The 18,860-nt window shown below is 36.1% G+C and overlaps 1 protein-coding gene across 1 annotated transcript in view; it reads right to left on the bottom strand.

The window, feature by feature from the left end:
* The window catches only part of LRRC9 (leucine rich repeat containing 9), a 123,089-nt gene that overhangs the window by 45,672 nt on the left and 58,557 nt on the right, over positions 1-18,860 (bottom strand). Inside the window, exons 17-19 of the mRNA XM_055538237.1 lie at positions 15,039-15,158; positions 2,043-2,234; positions 745-870 (exon numbers count right to left, since the gene is read on the bottom strand). Of these exons, the coding sequence (XP_055394212.1) occupies positions 745-870; positions 2,043-2,234; positions 15,039-15,158 (438 nt within the window). The remainder of the gene's footprint in view (positions 1-744; positions 871-2,042; positions 2,235-15,038; positions 15,159-18,860) is intronic.

The raw sequence follows: 18,860 nt of genomic DNA, 5'->3' as shown, positions 1-18,860 counted from the left end.
AGCAAGTTTTGATTCCTGGTAGGGTAAATCCCCAAGTCTTCTTTAGGAGTCAATGATATTTAGATCAACAAAAAAGTTTCTTTTCTTCACTTTAAACAGATCCAAAATTAAACATTAAATTATTAATGGAATTAATTAAAGGAATTAACATTCAAATATTTTACACAAAGTAAATACCTAGATAACTAGAGTGGAGATATTAAGGACATTGAAGCAATTTTAGTTAAAGTAGCATTCTTAATCTGGATAATACAGGTATTTCCCCTTCCCCAAGTTAATAGGTTTTTTCAGCCAGACACATATAATATCAATACTAGGTAAAGAAGTCACTAAATGCTTTCTCAAGGTCTCTAGGCTTACATTATCCATAGAAAGTTGCTTATTTTCATGTAGGCTCTAGAAAGGGCTCTGGTGAATTCAGGTTGACTAGGAAAAAAACAGTTACCCTACAGGTATTTTTGAGGTAGTGTCCAGGGATGAGAATCCATAAAACCACTTGGTATTTAAATAGGATACATTTAAGCAGAAAAAAAATTTTCAAGTGATATGATTGTTATATCATATCACTTGAATACGATATCACTTGAATAATATCACTTGTTATATCATATCACTTGTTATAGATGAACTTTTTTATTAGCATGCTAAGAGAGAATACAAAATCTCAATAATGAAATAAGACTATAGGAAATATTATTTGTATATTCTAAATAGAACAAGAAATATTAAACAGTAAAAGCCAACCTGAGTAATCTTTGTTCCAGAAATAAATTTCATAGCTGCTGTTGCTTCTTCTTCAGAAATGAGGACTCCATCTAAATGAGTAAGAGTCTTTAATCTGCCAATAACACTCAGCCTTAATGTGGCTGGCTTGGGAAAAAAAATAAAAGTTAATTTTTACAAAATATTACATAGTGTTATGACATGGAAAGGAGTTTTTCTTCATTCCTTCCCACATAATTCAAATTATGCACCTCCTACTTTATTATATATGTCTAAAAATAAAGAGTTAACTTAATTCTTTAAATAATAGTTGATATTAAATTATATTTAAGAATTAATTTGTTTTGTTTGAAGCTGGATACTTCTACTGTTATGAACGGAAGAAATCCCACTAGCTGTTGAAAAGTGGCAGTGATGAAAAGTGTTCAAAGAACTGCAGTGCCTCCTGTTTATCTAGATCAGCAGTTAGCTACCCAGCCAATTGGGTGAGCCAATACAGATCTTCAGCTCTTGACATTTAATTTGGCAGCATGGCTATAGCTCTACTGTGATCAATCAGAAAGTCTGATTTGGAAAAAGAAAAAAATGCTTCAATTTTATGGAGTGAAAAAGGAGAAATACAACAGTATAAACATAGTAATATGGCCAATGTAATAGAAACAATCATGCTTTGGTCTCTTTTTAAAATGTTGAACACGGTCTATATACATTTTTGAAAAGCCAGAAAAGATGCATTCTTGAAATTATAAACTTGGGGCTTATTTTAAATGCTTGGAGATACTCTTCAATATAATCATTGAATATCGAAATTTTTTAGCATGAATCTACATATGTTTGTGATGAGAAAAAACAGTGCTCAAATTTCCTTTGATAGCAGAACATATATAAGACTTTATAATTTAGGTTTATTGGAGAATGTGACAAATTTGTTCCCCCTTTAATAGTATGTTTCTCTCACAGTATAGTATTCTATTATTCTTGGTTACAGTAGGATTCTAGCACACTGAGCTATATATACTATGTTATAAAATTTGAAAACTAAAGGTTTTCAAATGGCAATGACATCTGATACTCTTAAGACCACAATACTCTCAAACTATTAGAGGCTTCAAAAAAAGCTTATGTGAAATTAAAAACTTTTCTATAATAACATTTGATTCAATTGATCAATATATTATATTCAAAGTACAAAATACTTCAAGGAATTCTACTGAGACAAAGACAGTTTGCCTGTTTCTGGGTATTACTGAATAATAGTGAGAAAGCAGCTTTGAAATAAAAGTGATTGTTTGCTTTTTTATAAAATGTCTGTTACATACCTTTTGCCATGGATTATGTCGAATATCAAGAGTGAGAAGGCTTGTGGTATGTTTGCATAACATATTTATTTCATCGCCAGATTTTTTCAATTGATTCCAGCTCAAGTCTAAGTGCTTAAGTTTCATCAGACCTCTAAATCCTTCAAGGGTTATCACATGGTTATGACTTGCATCCAAATATTCAAGGTTATACTGCAACACATACAAATAGAAGTGATGCTAGAAGGATCATGGTTTGTATTTACACAGTTCTTTTTTTTTCTCTCTGATTCTTTAAGTACTTTACATGCTTTTTGATAATCCTTACAGAAAACCTAAACAGTAGCCTATACTGCAGAAATGGCATCAAAGTACCTATTTTCCTGTTAATAAAGAGCTACAGATATTTTATCTCAGTAATTTTCTCTTACTTCTCTCTTCACCCTTGTAACATAGAATAGCAGTATGTGTTTTTACAGATGAGACAGCAAAGAAAAACTAACAAGAAAATTTGTCCCCAACAAAGAATTACACTTCTTATACCTAGGCTTCCAGTTTAAACTCATGGCCTAGTTTAAAAAGGTTCATCTTCAGAAGCAGAAACTAAACCTGTTACATTCTATAATTTCCTTTTTTAAAAGGACAGGGTTTTTCAATAATAATTTTTTTAAAAATATTAAAGTAACACATTCTTGTTGGAGGTCTGGGAAATATACTAAATAAATAAAAAAATAGAAAGCATATATAATTCTGTTGCTCAGAAAGAACCACTGAAAACATTTTTTATTATATGCTTATATATTTTTCTTATATAAAACAAATTTATTACTCTATTATATATAATTTTATGCCCTTCTAACATGTTCACCGGAGAAAGCAATGGCAACCCACTCCAGTACTCTTGCCTGGAAAATCCCATGGACGGAGGAGCCTGGTAGGCTGCAATCCATGGGGTCACTAAGAGTGGGGCACGACTGAGCGACTTCACTTTCACTTTTCACTTTCATGCATTGGAGAAGGAAATGGCAACCCGCTCCAGTGTTCTTGCCTGGAGAATCCCAGGGATGGGGGAGTCTGGTGGGCTGCCGTCTACGGGGTCGCACAGAGTCGGACACGACTGAAGCGACTTAGCAGCAGCAGCAACATGTTCACACATTATTAAATATTATTCAAAATGATTTTTCATGATTGCATAGTATTCTAATATGCAAATTATTAGACTTTTAAAAACATTTTGCTATGGACATTTATGTGACTTCTAATTGTTGGCAACTCTGCAACAAATGTCCATGTTCATAATACTTTAACCGAGAATATTTTCTCAGGAAAGGTTTTTAGAAATAAGATTAATGGTTTTTAAGGATTTCTATATTGTTCAGTTCAGTGCAGTTCAGTTGCTCAGTTGTGTCTGACTCTTTGCGACCCCATGAATTGCAGCACGCCAGGCCTCCTGTCCATCACCAACTCCCGGAGTTCACTCAGACTCACGTCCATTGAGTCGGTGATGCCATCCAGCCATCTCATCCTCTGTCGTCCCCTTCTCCTCCTGCCCCCAATCCCTCCCAGCATCAGAGTCTTTTCCAATGAGTCAACTCTTCGCATCAGGTGGCCAAAGTACTGGAGTTTCAGCTTTAGCATCAGTCCTTCCAAAGAAATCCCAGGGCTGATCTCCTTCAGAATGGACTGGTTGGATCTCCTTGCAGTCCAAGGGACTCTCAAGAGTCATCTCCAGCACCACAGTTCAAAAGCATCAATTCTTCAGCACTCAGCTTTCTTCACCGTCCAACTCTCACATCCATACATGACTACTGGAAAAACCATAGCCTTGACTAGCCGGACCTTTGTTGGCAAAGTAATGTCTCTGCTTTTGAATATGCTATCTAGATTGGTCATAGCTTTGCTTCCAAGGAGTAACCGTCTTTTAATTTCATGGCTGCAGTCACCATCTGCAGTGATTTTGGAGCCCAAAAGTAAAGTCTGACACTGTTTCCACTGTTTCCCTATCTATTTCCCATGAAGTGATGGGACCAGATGCCATGATCTTCGTTTTCTGAATGTTGAGTTTTAAGCCAACTTTTTCACTCTCCTCTTTCACCTTCATCAAGAGGCTTTTTAGTTCCTCTTCACTTTCTGCCATAAGGGTGGTGTCATCTGCATATCTGAGGTTATTGATATTTCTTCCGGGAATCTTGATTCCAGCTTGTGCTTCTTCCAGCTCAGCGTTTCTCATGATGTACTCTGCACTCGATAAACATTGACAAATAGTTTTAAGGAAGTTTGTATCAGTTTTTCTGTCCAACAATAGGATTTGAGAATGCTCACTCCTTAAATATCCACCAACCTACCTGCCTTATTTTAATTTACATTATTACCAATGAAGTTGCACACCTTTTCCATGTTTGAGATCCCATGGACTGTAGCCCAACAGGTTCCTCTGTCCATGGGATTTCCCAGGTAAGGATACTGGAGTGGGTGCTGTTTCCTTCTCCAGGGGATCTTCCTGACCCAGGGATTGGACCTGGGTCTCTCGCATTGCAGGCAGATGCTTTACTGTATGAGCCACCAGGGAAGCCTGTATCTATACTAGCTATATTTTCACTTGTTGTCTTTCTCATCTTTGGCCATTTATACATTTAGATCTTTATTTTACTTAACTTGTAAGAAGTCTTTAAAACAATTTGCTACTTCTGTTCAGTGCAAACAAAATTTTCTTTTAAAGTATATACTAATTCAGACCCAGAACCAGAAAGTGATAAAGAAAACATGAAGAAAATATTTTGCAACATATTTATTAAAATAAAAATAATATTACTATAAATTAAAAATAAATTTGATTTCTTTATAACTTAAATAATTATTTGAATTCACCATAGAATCAGTTACTGCTATATAATGCATAGCTCATATTGTTGTAATAGCACCTATTACAATGACTCAGGTTTCAGGAGTTGAGTGTTCAGATCATTAAAATCTAAAAAGTTTCTGGAAATTAAATAGTGTTACTGATTGTTATTATAAGTAAGCATAGTAAAAAATATCCTATAATTTACTATCATTATAATTTCTTGAACAAAAGGATATTTGGCAGTAGAAAGTATTAAGGATATAATCTTAGAACAGTCTATTAAATTAAATAAATTTAGATTTATAAAATTTTACTACATGGTCCACCTTTTGCCATTTTTCATCAAAAAATGGTTAAAAACTTGTCCCAAATTCTGACACTTGCATGCTGATTAGCATTTGGGAACAATTCATTATATAAAGATAGCTGTCTTCTTTTCTTGAAAACAGGGGTAGGATCTTTACTTTTTTATATTCCTAGAATATAAAAGAGACTCCATACACTCCATAAATATTCAAGGAATAATATTTTCAGTTTTGCAGGAGAATTTGGCATTTTAGTATTTCTTGCATTTTGGTTTAAATCTTTTGTAAGTTATGGTACAATTCTGCCCAAATTATAAAAATTAAAACTGACAAGACCTCTTTAAAATATTTTAGGGATAACAGTTCAATCTCTAAATGTAGATTAGCTGTCTTGAGGCATTAGAAATATTTTAACACTAAATCTGTCATTGGAAAAGGTAAGACAGAAGTATTATTTCTATAATCTATAAAGTTTCAAAGAGCCATACATATTTGTCTCTCTCTCCTTGGCCAACTCTGACTATGATATAGTTATTTTCAGAGAAAAAAAAAATCTGTTCCTATTTCTTTGGCTTGGATACTCTCCTTTCCTGATAGTTCAGGTGAATGAATGACAGACATACAGCTTTTGATATTTCAATTTTACCTTATGTGGATGTCCTGCTTAGATTTTTAAAAAATCTATAAAAATTATATAATGTATCTCCACCATTTATGAAGCCCAGGTCTTTCATTATATAAACAGTCATAGATTGGGAATTCTGATTCACAAGGCAAAGACAGGGTAATGAACACATAGTAACCATCCGTTTACTTTCTGCAGCCTAGTAGAACCTAATGCCTAGCATACAATAAAGTATAGAAACTCTCCATGTTCGAGACACAGTTAAGGAAAATGATAGTAAAAATGAGATAAGTAAAAGTGAAAAGTAAAAGTGAAAGTCTCTGTCATGTCCAACTCTTTGCTACCCCATGGACTGTGGTCTTCCAGGGTCCTCTGTTCATGGAATTCTCCAGGCCTGAATACTGGAATGGGTAGCCATTTCCTTCTCCAGGGGATCTTCCCAACCTAGAGACTGAACCCAGGTCTTCTGCATTGCAGGCAGATTCTCTACCGTCTGAGCCCCTGGTGGCTCAGCTGGTAAAAAGTGAGATAAACTAAAGGCAAACATAAAAACTTAGAAGATGATAGAAGTAACAGGTGAGTGATTAAATTAGGGCATAGCCTTTTGTGATACAGAGATAAATATAATTAATATTAAACACACATACAAAGTGGATTATTGGAAAATACGTAGGTGGAGGCAGCATAGGTATTCAGTCTCTCTGAATCCCCACATAAAAAGAAAGTAAAAATAAGACCAAAATTTCATGGACAACATTTATAATAAAGCTACATAACAAGGTAGCCCCATAAGTCCCAAAAGAAGTTGGTGGGGATAAACCACCAATAACCACAAGACTACATGGTGTCCATGTCGATGTGAGAGGAAGAAGGAAGCATCAGGGCATCATCTGACAGGCCTGAGCATAAGAGAGCCCCCAAATAGCCAACCAATATTCAGTGGAATATCTGAAGACACACTGAGTGCAGCTGAAAGTGGGAGTTTTGCCTTCTCTGATACCAGATGAGTGCATGAGATCCACAGTAAAAAGGTCTGAAGGGGCTGGACCAGTCTAGCACCTATGAATTTTCAAACTACCCTACCAGGCTCTGGTGAGAACTGAATCCTTCTTGGAGAAGAAACTGCTGGGCTAAGTCAAAATTAAACAGGATAAGGACAAAGGAGGCAAATAAAAGAGAAAGTTCAGACTGAAGTGGAAGAAGGAAATAGAATCAGGAAATCTCAGAAAATAAGTGCTACAACTGTTAACAGTACATATAAACAGCAGAAGAGGGAGATCTGTGAAATTACAAAAGCTTCCCCAACACCCACTTTCATTTTAAAAGTTAAGAAGAATTTCACTGAAAAATGAGCAACAGAAAAGTATTGAGGTAAAATCCCAGACAAAACTAAACAAACTATGCACGCATGAAAGACAGACAGAAATATTGCTGTGAGCAATAAAAGTATATCAGAAAGACATTGCCAAGAAACAGATCATAACCATAAACCTATTATTTCAAAACAAGCAAAAAGATGTTAAGAATGATACAAGATACAAAATAACAATAGAAATCTGGATTAGAAAAACTCAGAAGTGAAGTGAAAGAACCCAGAAGAGAATCTAAAATAAAATAATAAAATCATTTTAGAAGTGAACACTAAACTAGTCAAAGACAAAAGAAGTAAACAACAGACAACACCTTAAGAGAAACAGAAAGTGAAAAAGACGGAAATTTTAAAAAATCAAATCAATTAAAAAATCTAAATGGAGATATAAAAAGGACTCAAGAGAAAGTGACAAATAGTGAAGAAAAGATTCAACATATGGATAATGTGAGTTCCTAAAGAAGAAAACCAAAGCAAGGAAACAAAAATTGCTAAAAACTTTCAGTTAAAAAAAATGATTTTAATATTTATTTTGGAAGAGCATACTGTGAATCTGAAATCTTGACCCAGAACAACCAATGCCAAGACATATTCTTATAATAAAATTACTAGACTTTAATGAAAACAAAAAAACTTCCTTTGGACATCTAGAAGAAAAAAGCCTGTGACTTGTAAGAGAAAACATTATACATTCTCATCAGACTTTTTTACAGCAACACTTTATGCCACAAGAAAATTAAATAACACTTAAGATGCCCAAGAAACAAAATTGTGAGCCAAGGATTTTATACCTAACAAAACTGCCTTTCGGGTATAAAGGACATAGATAAACTATTATCAATATGTAGTAACTTAAGGGATATTGTTCCAAAAGCCTTTCCTGAGGAATCTATAATAGAATATTTTTCTGACAATTAAGATATTTGATACCAATCTAAGGACTGGTGATGAGAATTAAATATACAATTACCAATGAACTAAAAAGTAGAGTGTACAGAGTATAAGGGCTACATGCTCAAAGCAGATATAGTATGATAATTTTAACTTTTTTAAAATAGGGAAGACTGGAAAGAGCACACACAAAATTAAAAAAAAAATAGTTATAGTAACATGCTGATGAGGGTATTAGCTCTATCATTCCAAGACTGTTGTGTGTATAATGGGATAAAACAAATAAATGATTATTAAATATCCTATCACCTTGTAACCTTGAAAATCAGGATTATTGTTGTTTGAAAAAAAGATATAGATATATGTAACAGAGAAAACTCAATATCCCCAAAAAATAACATCATGGCATCCAGTCCCATCACTTCATGGCAAGTAGATGGGGAAAAAATGGCAAAAAATGTTTGGCAAATGTTTCCAAAAAATGGAAACAGTGGCAGATTATATTTTCTTGGGCTCCAAAATCACTGTGGACAGTGACTGCAGTCAGAAATTAAATGACACTTGCTACTTGGAAGAGAAGCTATGAAAAATTTAGACACCATATTAAAAAGCAGAAACATCACTTTGCTGACAAAGGTCCATATAGTCAAAGCTGTGGTTTTTCCAGTAGTCATGTAATGGATGTGAGAGTTGGACCATAAAGAAGGCTGAGCATCAGAGAACTGATGCTTTCAAACTGTGGTGCTGGAGAAGACTCTTGAGAGTCTCTGGACAGAAAGGAGATCAAACCAGTCAATCCTAAAGGAAATCAACCCTGAATATTCATTGGAAGGACTGATGCTGAAGCTGAAGCTCCAATACTCTGGCCACCTGATGGGAAGATCCAACTCTTTGGAAAAGATCCTGATGCTGGGAAAGATTTAGGGCAGGAGGAAAAGGGGATGACAGAGGATAAGATGATTGGATGGCATCACCAACTCAATAGACATGAGTTTTAGCAAACTCTGGGAGATAGTGAAGGATAGGGAAGCCTGGTGTCCTGCAGTTCATGGGGTTGCAAAGAGTCCAACCCGACTTAGCAACTGAACAAAACAACAACAGAGAAAAGGTTGAGGTAGATGAATTCCAGTCTTGAATTGGAAATATCAATATAAATTCATAAGGTTAGTTTTAGTTACACATATGCACATATACCAGCCCCCCTCCCACACACACCTGCCTCACAACAAGTCCTGTCCAATGGAAAGACTTATAAACAGTGACTAACCCAGGTTGTGGTCCTGAAATACCACTTCTCTAAAAGAAACCAGGGGTTCTTGAAGAAATAGTTGACTCCATGTGTGCAGTAGAAAAACACACAAAATGTGTATGGAAAATCATTCATCCTAGGTGGCAAAGAAGCTATCACAGACTACTAGAGTCATGGCTAAAGGATATAACTTTATGATGCTTCCACTGGCTAAGTATGAGAAAATCTGAGCTTTGTCATGATAATAATTGCAATAAATTGAGTATCATCAAATATGTTTAAGTCCCTGCATTCCTAATGACATTAAAACAGAAAAAGAATTGCTCATCTTTGGGAAATTATAAGGAACTAATTCATTATCTTCAAAGTTGGTAAATAAAGGCAAATAATCAAATATCTTTTCTGCATTTTCTATATGAATGGTTCTACTAGGTATCCAAATAATAGATAAGGGGAAATGTCTCTATGTAAAATATTCCAATTAATAAATGAAAAAGAAATGAGAATAAGAATATTGCTATTTCATAATTTTCAATGAATTAATGAATATTTAATGCTGGGCTGGATGAATCACAAGCTGGAATCAAGATTGCCAGGAGAAATATCAATAACCTCAGATATGTAGATGACACCAACCTTATGGCAGAAAGCAAGGAGGAACTAAAGAGCTTCTTGATGAAGGTGAAAGAGAAATGTGAAAAACTGGCTTAAAACTCAACATTCAAAAAACTAATCATGGCATCCAGTCCATGGCATATAGATGGGGAAACAAGGGAAACAGTAAAAGACTTTATTTCTTGGGCTCTAAAATCACTGCAGATGATGACTGCAGCCATGAACTTAAAAGACACTTGTTCCTTGGAAGAAAAGCTATGCCCAGACAGTGCATTAAAAAGCAGAGACATTACTCTGTCGACAAAGGTCCGTCCAGTCAAAGCTATGGTTTTTCCAGTAGTCTCATTGTGCAGATGTAAGAGCTGGACCATAAAGAAGGCTGAGTGCTGAAGAATTGATGTTTTTGAACTGTGGTGTTTTGAGAGTCCCTTGGACTGCAAGGAGAACAAAGGAAATCAACCCTGAATATTCATTGGAAGGACTGATGCTGAAGCTGAAGCTCTAATACTTTGGCCACTTGATGGGAAGAGCTGACTCATTGGAAGAGACTGATTCTGGGAAAGAATGAAGGCAGGAGGATAAGGGGACAATGGAGGACGAGATGGTTGGATGGCATCACTGACTCAATGGAGTTGAGTTTGAGCAAGCTCTGGGAAATGGTGAAGGACAGGGAAGCATGGAGTGCTGTAGCCCATGGGCTGGCAAAGAGTCAAACATGACTGAGCAACTAACAACAATGGATATAGGCTCCTTGAATCAGAAAAGTGACGACTAGACATTATGTGTCTCTTACAGTCTTGCCAGAGGAATGGAATCTGAATCTGATCCAATCTCTGGATCCAGCTGCCAATTTGGAAAAAAAAACTGGTGGGTAGAGGGCATGTAGGGTTGTATCATAAGTAATATATTGGCAGGGTCTAGACTGGGACAGAGAAGGTGATGGCACCCCACTCCAGTACTCTTGCCTGGAAAATCCCATGGACAGAGGAGCCTGGTGTGCTGCAGTCCATGGGGTCGCACAGAGTCAGACACAACTGAAGTGACTTAGCAGCAGCAGCAGTAGACTGTGGGAAATTCTTTGGGTTGGAAGGTGCAAGTTTTTCTACAACTGTTTTACGACGCTGCAACTTCAAGAACTGCAGCCCACTAGACTCCTCTGATTATGGGATTTTCCAGGCAAGAAAACTGGAACAGGTTGCCATTTCCTTCTCCAACAAATAAACAGTGGGGAGTGAAAGAGAATAGAAGGGAAACTTACAAGAAACTTAAAAAGTACAGTACATTCTAAAAATGGGGGAAACCAAACTGCTGTGCTAGGGATGCACATTTGGGTGTTGGAACTATGGGGGGAAAACAGCAGGGAGAGGATAACTATAGAAGTTAGGATAATGATTTCTTGAAGGAATGGGGCATATATAAGGATTTATGCTCTGGGTGGCTGAGTTTTATTTCTTGACCTGGACGATACTTACAAGCATGTTCACCTCATAAAAATTTATTAAACCATATATTTGTAGTATGTGGTTTTCAGAATCTGTGTTTTATTCTACATATACAGTGTCTCCTCTCTTTGAACACCTGAAGATCCTTATAGTCATTTTTAAAGACTTATTTATATATCAGATTCTTGATGTTTGAGGAGTCTATACCTAGTTCTAAAATTAAAAAATAACACTTGGGCATAAAATCTGTCCAGTTCCCTTACCTGTAAAATGACCATGGTAATAGTTATTCAATAAGTAGGCTGTGTGGCTGTGGTGATGAAAAGAACAACATAACCACACTGCAAAATACACACTGGGCAGCTGGCTAAACTCACTCATTCTGTGTAACTTAAGAGTTTACTCTTTATATTTGTGCCTCAGCAAAATTACAGTGCTTGTTACAACCTTTGGAACTACTAGAAAATCATTAGGAAAAAATTAAACAAAAAATGCCACCAATTAATATATAGTCCTGGGACCTCTATTAAACTATCTTCTTTTCTCAGTTGCATACCAGACCCTACAGGGAATTTTGTTAAAAAGGACTTTGGCCTTACATGTGCCTATCCAGTTTCCTAATATCATTAAAATTCCTAGAAGAAATAAAGGCAGTATGCTTTTTGACATGAGTCTTAGCAATGTGTTTCTAGATATGACTCCTCAAGCAATGTGGACAAAAGCAAAAATAAAGAAATGGGACTACACCAAACTAAAAAGCTCTGCACATGGCAAAGGAAACCATCAGCAAAATGAAAAGACAACATACCAAGCTGGAGAAGATATTTGCAAATCATGTATCTGATAAGGGGCTGATATAAAATATATATTAAAAACTCATAAAACTCAACAACAAAAAACCAAAAAACCCAATTTAAAAAATAGGCAGAGGAGCTAAATGGTCATTTTTCCAAAGTTATTTTCAGATGGACAACAGGTACATGAAAAGATGTTCATCACTAATTATTAGGGAAATGCAAATCAAAACCACAATGATTTGTTATCAAAAAGGCAAGAAATAACAAGAGAGGATGTAGAGAAAAGTGAACCCTCATGCACTGTTTGTGGGAATGTAAATTGGTGCAGCCAATTTACAGTATGGAAAACAGTATGGAGAGATCTATTTTATATTAAGAATAGAACCACCATCTGATCCAGCTATTCAACTTCTGCGTATTTATCCAAAGAGCATAAAAACATAAATTCAAAATATTGTACCCCTGAGTTCATAGCTGAATTTACAATTGCCAATATACAGAAGCAACCTAAGTGCCCATCGATGGATGAATGTATAAAGGAGATGTGGTATATATATACTATGAAATACTACTGAGACATAAAAAAGATGAAATCTTGCCATTTGCAACAACATGGATGGAGGGTATTATGCTAAGAGAAATAAGTCAGAGAAAGACAAATACTGCATTATATCACACATGTGGAATTAAAAACCCAAATAAAGGAATAAACCAAACCAAATAAAGATAAACACATAGATAAAAGGAACAGAGTAGTGATTACCAGTGGGGAAGTAGGGTGGAGGGAGGGCAAAATGGGTAAAGGTGGTCAACTGCTTGGTGATGGATAGAAACTAAACTTTTGGTGGTGTATACAGAAGTTGAAATATAATAATATTGTACACATGAAACTTATATAGTGTCATAAACCAATGTTATCCCAATTTAATAAAAAAGACTCTGGTTTGCTAAAAGAAAAAAGGAAGGGAGTTTAAATACTAAAATCTAACCTCAGATATGCAGATGACACCACCCTTATGGCAGAAAGTGAAGAGGAACTAAAAAGCCTCTTGATGAAAGTGAAAGTGGAGAGTGAAAAAGTTGGCTTAAAACTCAACATTCAGAAAACTAAGATCATGGCATCTGGTCCCATCACTTCATGGGAAATAGATAGGGAAACAGTGGAAACAGTGTCAGACTTTATTTTTTGGGCTCCAAAATCACTGCAGATGGTGATTGTAGCCATGAAATTAAAAAACGCTTACTCCTTGGAAGGAAAGTTATGACCAACCTAGATAGCATATTCAAAAGCAGAGACATTACTTTGCCAACAAAGGTCTGTCTAGTCAAGGCTATGGTTTTTCCAGTGGTCATGTATGGATGTGAGAGTTGGATGGTGAGGAAAGCTGAGCGCCGAAGAATTGATGCTTTTGAACTGTGGTGCTGGAGATGACTCTTGAGAGTCCCTTGGACTGCAAGGAGATCCAACCAGTCCATTCTGAAGGAGATCAGCCCTGGGATTTCTTTGGAAGGAATGATGCTAAAGCTGAAACTCCAATACTTTGGCCACCTCATGCGAAGAGTTGACTCATTGGAAAAGACTCTGATGCTGGGAGGGATTGGAGACAGGAGGAGAAGGGGATGACAGAGGATGAGATGGCTGGATGGCATCACCAACTTGATGGTCGTGAGTTTGAGTGAACTCCGGGAGTTGGTGATGGACAGGGAGGCCTGGCATGCTGCAATTCATGGGGTCACAGAGAGTAGGACACCACTGAGCGACTGAACTGAACTGACTGAAGGCCAATAAACAAAGTAGCAAACTCTCACCATAGTGGGAGAAGTAATGGTGCAAGAGCCTTGAAATGGTTACGAGGAGGTAGAAAATGGGCAAGAGCTGAGATGTATTTTGAATATATCTCATTGGATATATTCTGAAAAGGTATGTTGATGACCTGAGACCTATGGAAACAAAGATGCTGGATTGCAGTTCTGGAACCCATATGTAATTATTGTTGCTGCTGCTGCTGCTGCTAAGTCGCTTCAGTCATGTCTGACTCTGTGCGACCCCATAGACGGCAGCCCACCATGCTCCCCCGTCCCTGGGATTCTCCAGGCAAGAATACTGGAGTGGGTTGCCATTTCCTTCTCCAATGCATGAAAGTGAAAAGTGAAAGTGAAATTGCTCAGTTGTGTCTGACTCCTAGCGTCCCCATGGACTGCAGCCCACCAGGCTCCTCTTTCCATGGGATTTTCCAGGCAAGAGTACTGGGGTGGGGTGCCATTGCCTTCTCCGATGTAATTATTGTTATATGACATATAACAGGGAAAAAAATCCAGATAAGATCCATACCTATGTGTACATGTGTATTACTATATTTGTCCTTTGATTTATAAGAAGGGAAACACAAGTCAAACAAGATCTATGTATTTGAAGTTTGGGTAGAAAGGACAAGACAGAGAGAAAGAGAAATAACCATAAGGATAATGAACAGATGGGAAGAACTGACAACATTAGCTGTGAAGTGGTAAACCAAAAAGTAAAGAAGAAATAAGGACTCACAAGAAGGAGGAAAAAAAGACTGAGAAAAAATAGCAGAAGAAATTGGAAATGACAGTTTATAAATGACATTTTAAAAACAAGTCTGGAGTAGTTTTACATTTATTTTCAAGTAGCTAGAACTCAGATATGATCACAGGTTTATATGTGGTTTGTAAACAGAATCTAAATCTAAGACATATTTTAGACAAAGTAACATACTGTAGTTTTATGTATGCTTTGTTCCTGATTTGGGCTATATATCTTTAATATGGTATAGATGAGGTCATTATTACAAAAATAATTTATCCATTAAATTAATAATTTTATTTTACTTATATAATTGCAAAAAAGTTCTTACCAGGTGGTATACATCATCTAAACAAGTAAATTCATTAAAGCTGATATTAAGTTTTCGAAGTCCTGTTAACTTGGAGAGATCTCTCAATTTACTCAAGCTGTTTCCATGTAGATTCAGACTCTGAAGTAAAATAAAATGTAAATAAAAAGTAAGACAAATTATATTCTAATTATAGCTATTAAATAACATTAAGAAAGAGCCAATAAGAAAAAAAATCTAATTTTAAAGGTATAGTCTGTTTTTATAATCTGATTTTACAAGATGAAGTTTATAATAGCAGCATTGGACCTGGTACTTGATTAATTTGATTTTCCACTTGCTGTAAGTTTACTAATAATTGGCATGAAATTCTTCTTAGAAGATGAGTAAGTATTTTGTCGTTATATTCATTAGGGCAGTTCTATTTCTCAGGCTAGCTGGTGAACAATGTAGGCCCTAAAGATTTTGGGTATTGGCTAGGTTGCCTCACAGGAGAGAGGATGGCGAGGATATACCCTGATTACAGGGAACCAAATGAGGGCCCTGGACTAAGGAAGAAAGGCTGAGGGGGTTACAGTGGGAGGATACAATGTCAAAGAAGATACAACGTCAAAGAAGGCGTTGAGAGTGTTTAAGTCTCTGCACCACAAATTGACCCAGATTTTCCCTGCCCATTTGATCCCTGGGCTATATGAAAATGAATGTTACCATATTTTTATATTTAGGGGTGACTCTGATATCTGCATGGGCTTCCCAGGTGGCACTAGTGGTAAAGAACCCACCTGCTATTGCAGGAGACAGAAGAGACGTGGGTTTGATCTCTGGGTGGGGAAGATCCCATGGAGGAGGGCATGGCAACCCAATCCAGTATTGCCTGGAGAATTCCTTGGACAGAGTAGCCTGGCAGGCTATAGTCCATAGGGTCGCAAAGAGTCCTAATGTGGCTCTAACCTCTCATTCTTTCAGTCAGAGTCTCAGGTATCTTTGTATTCTACACCTATATTCCCACCATCAGACACCCTAGATAAGACACTTGGTCTTTCAAAACCATGTGCTTACAGATAAAGTATGCCTCTGCATGGAAGACAAAAACAATGAAATCTTCCATATCCTTCAGAAATTCACACAAACCCACCTCTTTCTGTGGACCTCTCCCAGCAGCTCTAAATGTCTTGTATTTGTTTATATATCTGTCTCCTTCACTAAAATAATACCCTTGGAGCAGGGAAGAAAACATATTCATTGAACACCTAATACTTGCTTCAATGGCTAAAATATAGCAAATTCTCAGTAAATGCTAGATGAATAAATCAGTGCAAAAGCCAGACTTACAACTAACAACTCTAATTTTTAGTATTTAATTGTTCTGTAAGAGAATATAAAATTATATTACTCAAGGCTTTTCATTTCTATATATTTTATTTATTTTTATGGATGTCTTCACAAAACTCAATCTAGTGGGGATAACTAAAAAGAAAATAATACATGTGTACCTTCAATTTCTCTTATAGTAATGGCACAAATAAAGGATAAAAAAGGGTGTGATATCTAAATATCCTTCTTCTAATATCTAGAATTCTTACTGGAAACTGTAGAAAACTTTCTGGCTTTTAAGAAATATAGACAAATTTAAGATGAATTCTTAAATTCTTATGTTATGGGTACTGACCGAATTAATAGTCAGGTGGAGGTCACACTGGCCAAGATATTCCCAAGTCTTAAATTCTTCTCCTTTCTGCTTATCTTACAAACCAAAGATAATAAAAAAGACCTAGCTTCTGGTGCTATTTTTTTACTTTTATTTAATCTCTTTAAATCTATAGGAATACATGTTTTAGAAGCTCAATCCTATCAGAACACTGCTTTATTAAACCTTTCCTATTGAGGCTTTATTATAAAAAATATATTACTCAAATATGAAATCTTGACATTATAGTTCAGAAACAATTTCTCCATACTGTCAGCTGGAAGATTGTTCCTGTATTAAGTATATTGCACATTTATGATAAAGATGGTGATATTGCTATCATGCTTTAAAGTTTTACTTCATCTCTGATAATAATTCTCTAAAGTAGACTTTAGATGGATGGCATCACTGACTCGATGGACATGAGTCTGAGTGAACTCCGGGAGTTGGTGATGGACAGGAAGGCCTGGCGTGCTGCGATTCATGGGGTTGCAAAGAGTCGGACACGACTGAGCGACTGAACTGAACTGAACTGAACTGAAAGTAGACTTAATCTAGACTTGAAGATTTGGTGGATGATGCTAATACAGTTTTACCAAAGCAATTTCATAAACTATCTTAAAAAGATGTTTTGAATATTTTTAGAAGCAGACTGAAAACTGTTGACCTCTTTTATTATTTTAAAATATATGTTTTGCATTCTCTTTCTGCTTCACATAATCATTTGGAAAAAACTGTCATCATCAACAATGGATTTAAAAATGTCAAAATGGAGCCAAGTAATTGACTTTCAAGATAAAAATAATTTCTGAATTTTTATCTGTACCTCAGTTTTCAGTAAATGCATAGAAAGATATGTCAAGTAAGAACACCTTGTCTTAAGTATTGTTATCATTTATCAATTAATATCAATTTGTTTACTCCTTCTGTAGGTTCAAGCAGACAACTCACTTTTTCTGTAAGAACCACTCAGACATTGTTTTAGAACAAATATCCAATGATTGTCTCATATGTGCTAGGTATCGTGCTAGACAATGGCAAAGTTGATGCTGGTCCACACAGTATTTATGAGTAAATTATAAAAAGGCATCCTTACCTCAAGACACCTCTATTTCCAGCTTTTAGAAAACTGTCACAATAGACTGATTTTGTTAGTAAAAGAAATTCCACCACCAGTCATCAGAAAGTTGTTGTAGTAAATATATTACTGTATATTTAAAAGTTGCCCCTTAGATGTGGCCCTTCTGTGCAATGCACACTGCACAGTCTTATATTGTTACCCTCATGCTGGGAATATAAATGACTAAGAACAGCCATAGCCTCTGTCCCTGTGGAATTTATAGTTTAGGAAGGATACAGAGCACATGACAAAGGAATCTTACTTAGATTCTTAATTAGACCTAGAGGTAAGAGAAGGACTTAATGCTTAAGTATAGATCTAAAATGTATGGGAGCTAAGTAAGAGAAACAGGGTCATGTGAAAACATTCTGTGCAGATGAAGTAGCTAGTGTGGAGACTCTGTGTGGCTGCAAACAATACATTTAGGAAACAAAAAGGAGGCTGACTACAGATTGCTACAGGGAGGGTAATAGAGAAGAGCCTGAAAAGACAGGCCTGGGACCAGGTCATATAAAACCTTATAGGCCATATTAAGGACTTTGGTTTTATTTTTAAAACAATGAAAAGCATTTGTGCATTTCATATTGAAGTGGTGAGGGATGACAAATCAGATTTGCACTTGAAAAGACTACTCTGGCTTCAGTATGGAGAATGGGTTGTGGCCTTGCAGCGGAAGTAGGACAAAACCTCTGTTGCATAGCTCTAGTAGGCATGCACCCCCACCCCAACACACACACACACACACACACACACACACACCCCTTGTATTGAGTTATACTTAGCTATATACTGAATGCCATCCAAAGAGCACATTAATAGAATATTATGTGCATGGTGCCTCCTGAAATTGTGTAATAGCCCCATGGAAATATCTAGGTTGGTGATAAAGGGAGTCTGGATAGAATGGTAGCAGATTTGAAATGGACAGACTGAGAGTCAAGATATAGAAGGAAAAAATAGAAATCATTCCAAGCATCTTTTCTGACCACAATGCAGTAAGATTAGATCTCAATTACAGGAGAAAAACTATTAAAAA

This window comes from Bubalus kerabau, chromosome 10, assembly GCF_029407905.1.
Source record: "Bubalus kerabau isolate K-KA32 ecotype Philippines breed swamp buffalo chromosome 10, PCC_UOA_SB_1v2, whole genome shotgun sequence".
Classification (NCBI taxonomy): Eukaryota; Metazoa; Chordata; class Mammalia; order Artiodactyla; family Bovidae; genus Bubalus; species Bubalus kerabau.
This window is presented reverse-complemented; position numbering and strand designations above follow the sequence as displayed.